The sequence below is a fragment of the Triticum aestivum genome, chromosome 1A (assembly GCF_018294505.1).
Source record: "Triticum aestivum cultivar Chinese Spring chromosome 1A, IWGSC CS RefSeq v2.1, whole genome shotgun sequence".
NCBI classification, from domain to species: domain Eukaryota; kingdom Viridiplantae; phylum Streptophyta; class Magnoliopsida; order Poales; family Poaceae; genus Triticum; species Triticum aestivum.
In genome coordinates, this window is record NC_057794.1 from 397,940,292 (window position 1) to 397,951,519 (window position 11,228).

Sequence of the window (11,228 nt, forward strand, 5' to 3'; positions counted from 1 at the left end):
GGGGCGGTGACAGTGGCATACCTTCGGCTTGTCTCTGTGTTTGTAGTCTTCGCCAGGTGGTCCGTCGACCTAGTTGTAATTTTAGTTACTCTTAAAAATCTTTGTGCTATTGTTATATATTATTAGTAGATGGAAGGACTTTTCTTATAAAAGAATGATGAGTCCAATAAATATTTCTTCATCTGAACGTTATTGGTTCCTTTTGAGAAAGGTTGTGTGTATGACTCGATGCACATGCCGAGGGATATTCCCTCTTTTTAAAGAAAAAATGGTTCCTTTTGAGGCAAAAAACAATCAAAGTAAATGATGGTAAGCATAAGAGATCACAACACAAAGAAGGCTCATTTTTGCAGGCGTACAACGACCGCAATGTTAGTAATTGTAAAATGACTTAAAATAGTGTCACAATCTTATTAGCTCTTGATATGTACGTTCACTAATTAATCGACTAACGTTAGTGTTGGTGCTATATAATCAAAAGGGAAGGAAAGTCAACTACGCATTGTTGCTTTAGCAGAAAGCTAAGACCTTGTTTTTGTTTTTGTTAGGTTTAATGTTTTAGTTGGGGCTGTGTGGTGGTGGTGATATCACTCGATAGGAATAATGTCTCCCACGTCATATCCCTGCCCTAATGGTGCGAATAGTGTCGTCGGAGAATGTGTGGAGATGTGTCTCCGTCGGATCTCACGAAATTCGGTCGGTGCTGGTCTTCGGTGGATCTATTTGGATCCGGTTTTTGTTTGTCTTTCGTTCGTGTGGTTACAGGTTTGATGATTCCGATCTACAACGCTCTTCATCAGCGATGGTTGCTACTCTGATATGCTAGTCATTTGGGGCCTTAGCACGACAACTGCCCGACTATCTACTACAACAAGGTTTGTCCGGCTTCGGTGAGGGAGGGGCGATGACAGCGGCACGTCTTCGGCTCGCTCCAGTGCTTATAGTTGTCGCTAGGTGTTTTCTGTACTGCCATGACTGATGAATAGATTGGAAATTTCTCTCAAGAAAAAAAAGCAACCATATTCCAGCACAATATAGTTTGAAATTAACACACTGAATTTAGAAAGCGCCATTGGATGAAAAATAACTTGTGACGACCTATTCCAACATATGCATCGTGTACATACACGCAACAACGCCTTTTCCAACACACTAGCACGCCTATAAATAGAGGTGCACAAGCCGAGCATATGCATCGCCCACTGCTCACCATCCCAATCAAGTCTTTCATCTTCGACGGCCGAGCTTACAGCATCACGAAGGATGTCTTGCAGCTGTGGATCAAGCTGCGGCTGCGGCTCAAACTGCAACTGCGGGTATGCATGCTTTCTCTCTCTCTTGTAAACTAGGGTGAGTTGCCACTGAGTAGTTGAGCTGATTATTTTGATTCGCCTGATGCAGCAAGATGTACCCTGACTTGGAGAAGAGCGGCGCCACCGTGCAGGCCACCGCCGTCGTCCTCGGCGTTGGGCCTGCGAAGGTGCAGTTCGAGGAGGCCGCCGAGTCCGGTGAAGCCGCCCACGGCTGTAGCTGTGGCGCCAGCTGCAAGTGCGACCCTTGCAACTGCTAAGGTGCAAGCGGTTGATGCGCTTCTGGTGATTGTGCCGTGTGTGATCGAGTGCGAATAATGAAACCGGCGCCGGCCGTCTGGTTGGTGCTGTGGTTTGGTTTGCTATTGGTGTCTTTGTGACTTGTGAAATTTTGTGTTTGTGTGCGCGGAGTCTATGTGTGTCTTTGAAATGGTCCATCTGAACTGAAGTGAATATATACAAAACAGGTTCGCGCAAAGTGTGAATTATTAGGGGCGTCTTACATATTTCTATCTTATTTCGTAACATAGAAAGATGAAAGATAAACATAATTCTTTCACAAACGGGTGCCAGTATATTTCTCTACATGAACATATATTTCTTAAAAATAAGTTACTACAAAGGTTTGGAAGTAGAGACAAGCCTGGTGATGGGAGAGAGAAAGATAAAAACAAGTTATGCATTAAGTAGGCTTAAGGATTGTGTTATTACCATGCAATTTGAAATAATTATCATAGTACTTTATTTCTAAATATCATATATCATCGGTTCATCACATGCAATGAGAGTAGAGGAGGGGGTACCATTTTTGAATGATTGCCGAGTGGGTAATTTCACCACTTGTGTTGCAAGGTGAGCACAACGGGCCTTATGCACGCAACCAAACAAAAGGGTTTGACTTGTTTCGGCTTGTCCTCAGTGGTTTGTGTGGGAACTCCATGCAACCAAATGTATCCCTAAGAGCATCTCCAGCCGTTGGCCCCCCAGGGGGCGCGTAAAATCGCCGCCTGAGGGGCGAGCCGGCGCTAAAATCGGCGTGGGGGCGAGCGGGTTCCCAGCCGCCGGCTCCAGGGCCGCCCCCAGACGCCGTATTTTTTTAAAGAAAAGGTATTCGACAAAGTTCAGCAAATTTGACGAAGTATTTGGCTAAAGTTTGGAAAACTAGACATATATTCAACATATTCAACATTACATAGCAAAGTTATTTAAAAAAAGGCCGCAACTATAACTAAGGGGTGAAGAAGTCGCTGAGCGCGGCGAAGTCGCCGACGTCGCCGTCGTCGGCGGCGGCCTTCTCCTCCTTGACGCGGACGCCCCTGCTGGACCCCTGCCCGGCGTCGCCCTGGCGGACCGGTGGCTGCGGCGCGTCGTCGTCACTGTCGTCGAGGACGACGACGCCTCCCTTGTCCCGGCCACGGCGCCGAGCTTCGAACCACTCGTAGGCGAAGCGCTGGCGCTGCACCTCCTTGACGCCGCCGGCGAGCCCCGGCTCCTTCTTCACGATGGCGCACCCCGGCTCCGTCTTCACGGCAGCGATCCCCGGCTTCGTCTTCGGTTTGACGTAGCGCGAAGGAGCCAAGGAGGAGGCGCGCCGACCACCCTCGTTGATGACGATGCCGGCGCTGCAGGTGCGCCGGCCGAGCGGCGTCTCTGTTGCAGGCTCGGCCTTGACGCTGAACACCGCCGGCGAGCCGGAGGAATGGGAAGAGGAGCGGGAGGAGGAGTGAGAGGAGGAAGACGAGGAGGAGCCGAACCTCCTGGGCATCCATTACCCGACGCTCCGGCGGAGGACCGGGGCGGCCGCCGCGACATGGTATGCCAGCGGCGGGTCATTGCCGCCCTCGAGGTGGTGGAGCACCTCGTGGAGCATGCCGCCGGGGGCGCCCCATCATACGCGGCGTCCCTCGCTGTTCTTGACGCCCCCCACCACCGGCGCCCCGTTGGTGGATGCCAGCCGCTGCGCCTGCCGGTGCTGGAAGTACGCCGCCCACGACGCGTGGTTGTCAGCGGCGTACTGGGGGAGGGCGCGTTGCTCCTTCGTGGGGGACGCCCGCACGCGGTCGACCTCGACGGCGAAGATGGCGGGCGCGCATCGACGTCGGGCACCGGGGGAATGGGGACGCCCCCGTTGCTGAGCCTCCACCTTGATACGTCTCCAATGTATCTATAATTTTTGATTGCTCCATGCTATATTATCTACTGTTTTGGACTATATTGGGCTTTATTTTCCACTTTTATATTATTTTTGGGAATAACCTATTAACCGGAGGCCCAGCCCAGCATTGCTGTTTTTTGCCTATTTCAGTGTTTCGGATAAACGGAATATCAAACGGAGTCCAAACAGAATAAAATCTTCGGGAACGTGATTTTCTCACCGAACGTGATCCAGAAGACTTGGACCCTACTGCAAGGGATCAAAGAGGTGGTCACGAGGGTGGGGGCGCCCCCCCCTAGGGCGCGCCCCCTTGCCTCGTGGCCCCTTGGTGCTCCACCGACGTACTCATTCCTCCTATATATACACACGTACCCCCAAACGATCAGAACAAAAGCCAAAAACCTAATTCCACCGCCGCAACTTTCTGTATCCACGAGATCCCATCTTGGGGCCTGTTCCGGAGCTCCGCCGGAAGAGGGCCGTCATCACGGAGGGCTTCTACATCATCATAGCCCCCTCCGATGAAGTGTGAGTAGTTTACCTCAGACCTTCGGGTTCATAGTTAGTAGCTAGATGGCTTCTTCTCTCTCTTTGAATCTCAATACAAAGTTCTCCCCCTCTCTTGTGGAGATCTATTCGATGTAATCTTCTTTTTGCAGTGTGTTTGTTGAGACCAATGAATTGTGGTTTTATGATCAAGTCTATCTATGAATAATATTTGAATCTTCTCTGAATTCTTTTATGTATGATTGATTATCTTTGCAAGTCTCTTTGAATTATCCGTTTGGTTTGGCCAACTAGATTGGTAGTTCTTGCCATGGGAGAAGTGCTTAGCTTTGGGTTCGATCTTGCAGTGTCCTTACCCAGTGACAGAAGGGGCAGCAAGGCACGTATTGTATCGTTGCCATCGAGGATAACAAGATGGGGTTTATTTCATATTGCATGAATTTATCTCTCTACATCATGTCATCTTGCTTAAGGCGTTACTCTGTTTTTAACTTAATACTCTAGATGCATGCTGGATAGCGGTCGATGAGTGGAGTAATAGTAGTAGATGCAGAATCGTTTCGATCTACTTGTCACGGACGTGATGCCTATATACATGATCATGCCTAGATATTCTCATAATTATGCACAATTCTATCAATTGCTCAACAGTAATTTGTTCACCCACCGTAGAATACTTATGCTCTTGAGAGAAGCCACTAGTGAAACCTATGGCCCCCGGATATATTCTCATCATATCAATCTCCATCACTTTTATATTGTTTTGCTATTTACTTTGCCTTTACTTTTTACTTTGCATATTTATATCAAAAATACCAAAAAAATATTCTATCTATCAGATCTCACTCTCGTAAGTGGCCATGAAGGGCCTGACAACCCCTAATCGTGTTGGTTGCGAGTAGCTATCACTTTGTGCAGGTACGAGGGACTTGAGCGTGGGCTCCTACTGGATTGATACCTTGGTTCTCAAAAACTGAGAGAAATACTTACGCTACTATGCTTCATCATCCCTTCCTCTTCGGGGAAAAGCAACGCAAGCTCAAGACGTAGCAAGAAGGATTTCTAGCACCGTTGCCGGGGAGTCTACGCAAAAGTCAGCATACCAAGTACCCATCACAATCCCTATCTCTCGCATTACATTATTTGCCATTTGCCTCTCGTTTTCCTCTCCCCCCAATTCACCCTTGCCGTTTTATTTGCCCTCTCTCTCTATCCTCCCTTTCTGTTTGCCTTTTTGTTTGCTCGTGTGCTAGTTTGTTTGCTTGTCGTCATGACTAGTCTCATATCTTCTCCGTTGTCTCCCGAGAGTGAAGTTTTAAATTTTAAACAAAGGGAGGGAGAAAATCTAAAAGATGCTTGGTATAGAATTTGCAATGCTCAAAATAGATCTACCAGGAAACAATCTACCTTAGTTCTTCTTCGCAATTTTTATGTAGGTGTTAATCCTTGGTATAGAATATTCTCGATACCATTACCGGAGGGAACTTCTTGGGTAGCCATACTTTTGATTCTTATAATGCTATGATAGATTTATTTGGCTCACCACCTCTTTTGGTTAATGGAACCATGTTAACTTTGGAGAATGTTATGCAAAGACTTGAAATTATTGAACATAAAGTTTCTACTATTGAATTAATTGAAAATCTAGATAAAAAGATCCACAATCAAATTACTCAATATGGATCTAAGGTAGGAATGACCTTAAAAAATATTAAGGAAAAGGAACCCATAGTTAATGAGAAGATGAACTTGGATTCTACTATAATTGATAAACTTGAGAGTATCATTACAAATTTGGGAACCGTGTTTTCTTCCGTAAAGAATACTCCTAGCCCTCCTACTAAAATTTCCAAGCTTATGTATGTTCCTAAAAATAAGGGTGAATCTTCTAGTAAGGAAACTGTTGATCTTAAATCTATAAGTATTCATCCCAATCTTTTTGCTATCATTAAAGAACCATTTATTACAAATGAATTTTTCGATCTTGTGCCTAAAAGTTTGATAATTAATAAAAAGAAAGAAATTACTAAAGATGGTAGATGCCTAATTGAAGAATTGCCTACCAAATATGGCAATACCTAGATCTATTCTTGCTCGTTATGCCTAGCTAGGGGCGTTAAACGATGGCGCTTGTAGGGAGGCAACCCAATTTTATTTTTGTTTCTTGCTTTTGCTCCTATTTAGTAATAAATAAATTATTTAGCCTCTGTTTTGGTTGTGTTTTTTGTGTTTAATTAGTGTTTGTGCCAAGTAGAACCGTTGAGAAGACTTGGGGAAAGTTTTGTTGAACTTGCTGTAAAAAACAAAAACTTTAGTGCTCACGAGAACTGCTGTCATTTTTATTTTAAGAGTGCTATTTAATTAATTATTTTTGAAGGTGATTAATAGATAAATTCCTCATGTCAAGCAATTTATTTTAGAATTTTTGGGGTTCCAGATTTTGTGCTAGCTACAGATTACTACAGACTATTCTGTTTTTGACAGATTCTGTTTTTCATGTGTTGTTTGCTTATTTTGATGAATCTATGGCTAGTAAAATAGTTTATAATCCATAGAGAAGTTGGAATACAGTAGGTTTAACACTAATATAAATAAAGAATGAGTTTATTACAGTACCTTGAAGTGGTCTTTTGTTTTCTTTCGCTAACGGAGCTCACGAGTTTTCTATTTTGAGTTTTGTGTTGTGAAGTTTTCAAGTTTTGGGTGAATTCTTTTGATGGATCATGGAACAAGGAGTGGCAAGAGCCTAAGCTTGGGGATGCCCATGGCACCACCAATATAATCCAAGGACACCAAAAAGTCAAAGCTTGGGGATGCCCCGGAAGGCATCCCCTCTTTCGTCCACTTCCATCGATAATTTACTTGGAGCTATATTTTTATTCACCAACATGATATGTGTTTTGCTTGGAGCATCTTGTATTATTTGTGTCTTTGTTTGTTAGTATGCCACAATCATCCTTGCTGTACACACCTTTTGAGAGAGCCATACATGAATTAAAATTTGATAGAATACTCTATGTGCTTCACTTATATCCTTTGAGCTAGATAATTTTGCTCTATGTGCTTCACTTATATCCTTTGAGCTAGATAGTTTTGCTCTATGTGCTTCACTTATATCTTTTAAGCTAGATAATTTTGCTCTATGTGCTTCACTTAGACCTTTTAGAGAACGGTGGTGGATTCGTTTTAAAGAAACTATTGATCTCTCATGCTTCACTTAAATTAATTTGAGAGTCTCTTAATAGCATGGTAATTTGCCTAATAATAATATGCTTGGTATTCAAGATTTGTGAAACTTTCTTTTGAGTGTGTTGAATACTAAGAAAAGATTGAAGCATGATAATTGTTTTGAGATATGAAGGTGGTAATATTAAAGTCATGCTAGTTGAGTAGTTGTGAATTTAAAGAATACTTGTGTTGAAGTTTGTGATTCCTGTAGCATGCACGTATGGTGAACCGTTATGTGATGAAGTCGGAACATGATTTATTTATTGATTGTCTTCCTTATGAGTGGCGGTCGGGGACGAGCGATGGTCTTTTCCTACCAATCTATCCCCCTAGGAGCATGCGCGTAATACTTTGCTTTGATAACTTCTAAATTTTTGCAATAAGTATATGAGTTCTTTATGACTAATGTTGAGTCCATGGATTATACGCACTCTCATCCTTCCACCTTTGCTAGCCTCTTTAATACCACGCACCTTTCGCCGGTATCATACACCTACCATATACCTTCCTCAAAACAGCCACCATACCTACCTATTATGGCATTTCCATAGCCATTCCGAGATATATTGCCATGCAACTTTCCACCATCTAGTTCATCATGACACATCCATCATTGTCATATTGCTTAGCATGATCATGTAGTTGACATAGTATTTGTGGCAAAGCCACCGTTCATAATTCTTTCATACTTGTCACTCTTGATTCATTGCATATCCTGGTACACCGCCAGGAGGCATTCATATAGAGTCATACTTTGTTTTAGTATCGAGTTGTAGTCATTGAGTTGTAAATAAATAGAGGTGTGATGATCATCATTCAATAGAGCATTGTCCCAAAAAAGGCCAAAGAGAAAAAAAAGAAGGCCCAAAAAATATAAATAAATAAAAAAGGGGCAATGCTACTATCCTTTTTTCCACACTTGTGCTTCAAAGTAGCACCATGATATAGCAAGTCTCATATATTGTGCTTCAAAGTAGCACCATGTTCTTCATATAGAGAGTCTCATATATTGTCACTTTCATATACTAGTGGGAATTTTACGTTATAGAACTTGGCTTGTATATTCCAATGATGGGATTCCTCAAATTGCCCTAGGTCTTCGTGAGCAAGCAAGTTGGATGCACACCCACTAGTTTCTTTTGTTGAGCATTCATACATTTATAGCTCTAGTGCATCCGTTGCATGGCAATTCCTACTCACTCACATTGATATCTATTGATGGCATCTCCATAGCCCGTTGATACGCCTAGTTGATGTGAGACTATCTTCTCCTTTTTGTCTTCTCCACAACCATCATTCTATTCCACCTATAGTGTTATATCCATGGCTCAAGCTCATGTATTGTGTGAAGATTGAAAAAGTTTTGAAAAAGTTAGAGTATGAAACAATTGCTTGGCTTGTCATCGGGGTTGTGCATGATTTAAATACTTTGTGTGGGAAAGATGGAGCATAGCCAGACTATATGATTTTGTAGGGATAACTTTCTTTGGCCATGATATTTTGAGAAGACATAATTGCTTTGTTAGTATGCTTGAAGTATTATTATTTTCTATGTCAATATAAACTTTTGTCTTGAATCTTTCTAATCTAAATATTCATACCACAATTAAGAAGATTTGCATTGAAATTATGCCAAGTAGCACTCCGCATCAAAAATTCTCTTTTTATCATTTACCTACTCGAGGACGAGCGGGAATTAAGCTTGGGGATGCCTGATACGTATCCAACGTATCTATAATTTTCGATTGCTCCATGCTATATTATCTACTGTTTTGTACTATATTGGGCTTTATTTTCCACTTTTATATTATTTTTGGGACTAACCTATTAACCGGAGGCCCAGCCTAGAATTGCTGTTTTTTGCCTATTTCAGTGTTTCGGATAAAAAGAATATCAAACGGAGTCCAAACGGAATAAAATCTTCGGGAACGTGATTTTCTCACCGAACGTGATCCAGGAGACTTGGACCCTACTGCAAGGGATCAAAGAGGTGGTCACGAGGGTGGGGGCGCCCCCCCTAGGGCGCGCTCCCCTGCCTCGTGGGCCCCTCGGTGCTCCACCGATGTACTCCTTCCTCCTATATGTACACACGTACCCCCAAACGATCAGAACAGGAGCCAAAAACCTAATTCCACCACCGCAACTTTCTGTATCCACGAGATCCCATCTTGGGGCCTATTCCGGAGCTCCGCCGGAAGAGGGCCGTCATCGCGGAGGGCTTCTACATCATCATAGCCCCCTCCGATGAAGTGTGAGTAGTTTACCTCAGACCTTCGGGTCCATAGTTAGTAGCTAGATGGCTTCTTCTCTCTCTTTGAATCTCAATACAAAGTTCTCCCCCTCTCTTGTGGAGATCTATTCGATGTAATCTTCTTTTTGTGGTGTGTTTGTTGAGACCGATGAATTGTGGGTTTATGATCAAGTCTATCTATGAATAATATTTGAATCTTCTCTGAATTCTTTTATGTATGATTGGTTATCTTTGCAAGTCTCTTCGAATTATCCGTTTGGTTTGGCCAACTAGATTGGTAGTTCTTGCCATGGGAGAAGTGCTTAGCTTTGGGTTCGATCTTGCGGTGTCCTTACCCAGTGACAGAAGGGGCAGCAAGGCACGTATTGTATCGTTGCCATCGAGGATAACAAGATGGGGTTTATTTCATATTGCATGAATTTATCTCTCTACATCATGTCATCTTGCTTAAGGCGTTACTCTGTTTTTAACTTAATACTCTAGATGCATGCTGGATAGCGGTCGATAAGTGGAGTAATAGTAGTAGATGCAAAATCGTTTCGATCTACTTGTCACTGACGTGATGCCTATATACCTGATCATGCCTAGATATTCTCATAATTATGCACAATTCTATCAATTGCTCAACAGTAATTTGTTCACCCACCGTAGAATACTTATGCTCTTGAGAGAAGCCACTAGTGAAACCTATGGCCCCCGGGTCTATTCTCATCATATCAATCTCCATCACTTTTATATTGTTTTGATATTTACTTTGCCTTTACTTTTTACTTTGCATCTTTATATCAAAAATACCAAAAATATTCTATCTATCAGATCTCACTCTCGTAAGTGACCGTAAAGGGCTTGACAAACCCTAATCGCGTTGGTTGCGAGTAGCTATCGCTTTGTACAGGTACGAGGGACTTGAGCGTGGGCTCCTACTGGATTGATACCTTGGTTCTCAAAAACTGAGGGAAATACTTACGCTGCTCTGCTGCATCATCCCTTCCTCTTCGGGGAAAACCAACGCAAGCTCAAGACGTAGCACACCTCGTCGGCCCGACGCGCATGTCCGGTGGCACCGGGATGTTCACCTCGAAGAAGTGGTAGGCCTCCCACTCGTGGAGCGAGCATTCAGCCGAAGACGTTGGCCGCCGCCGTGTCGCCGGGGAAGCGCTCGGCCATCGGGATGGGGTTGGGGAGAGAGGGGAGGGGAGGAACGTTGGCGGGCGGCTGCGCACGGGGAGAGAGGCAGAGCTCGGCGGCGGCTGTGGGCTGGTTTTATAGCCCCGCGCTGTGTGTACGCATGGCGGGAGGGGAGGCATCGCCGCGCCGTCCATGAGGAATCAATGGCAAGGCTGACCCCATTGATTCCATGCGGGAAACCGAGGCGTTCTGAGGACGACGAGGCGCGTGTCGCTGACTCGGCTGGCCCGCGGCTCTTTCGCGCCAAAACGCTCGCCCTGGCGCCCCCCAGCACGCCGGGTTCGAACTGGGTCAGCCGGTGCCAGTTTCAGCCCAAATCGACGAAAAACGGCCTTCTAGGATGTGACTGGGCCGATTTTTGGGCACCGACGCTGAAAAATCGCGTGGGGAAGGCTTGTTGGGGGCATGGGTGGAGATGCTCTAAGCATGCATGTTAGTTGTACGGTTTGTTGACATACTTAATTACTATCATAATTCAGGTGTTGGGAGACATTAGATAAGGGTATATTTGATTCGTGTGATCCCAAAGACAAATCAATAAGATAAATGTAGGGCTTCATTGTCATGTCCACTTGAATCCCACGAGATT

At 44.2% G+C, this 11,228-nt stretch overlaps 1 protein-coding gene across 1 annotated transcript; it reads left to right on the plus strand.

Annotated features, from left to right (window-relative positions):
• The first annotated feature begins 1,208 nt into the window (after positions 1 to 1,208).
• Positions 1,209 to 1,795, plus strand: LOC123137836 (metallothionein-like protein 1). Its single transcript, XM_044557716.1, has 2 exons — positions 1,209 to 1,316; positions 1,402 to 1,795. The coding sequence occupies exons 1-2, from the start codon at positions 1,264 to 1,266 to the stop codon at positions 1,568 to 1,570; spliced, it is 222 nt and encodes a 73-aa protein (XP_044413651.1). The 5' UTR covers positions 1,209 to 1,263; the 3' UTR covers positions 1,571 to 1,795.
• Positions 1,796 to 11,228: the final 9,433 nt, after the last annotated feature.

Excerpts from the sequence above, each read along its gene's own strand:
- LOC123137836 (XM_044557716.1), top strand. The coding sequence starts at position 1,264 with ATGTCTTGCAGCTGTGGATCAAGCTGCGGCTGCGGCTCAAACTGCAAC. Across the intron at positions 1,317-1,401 it reads GGCTCAAACTGCAACTGCGG|CAAGATGTACCCTGACTTGG; the intron begins GTATGCATGCTT and ends CGCCTGATGCAG.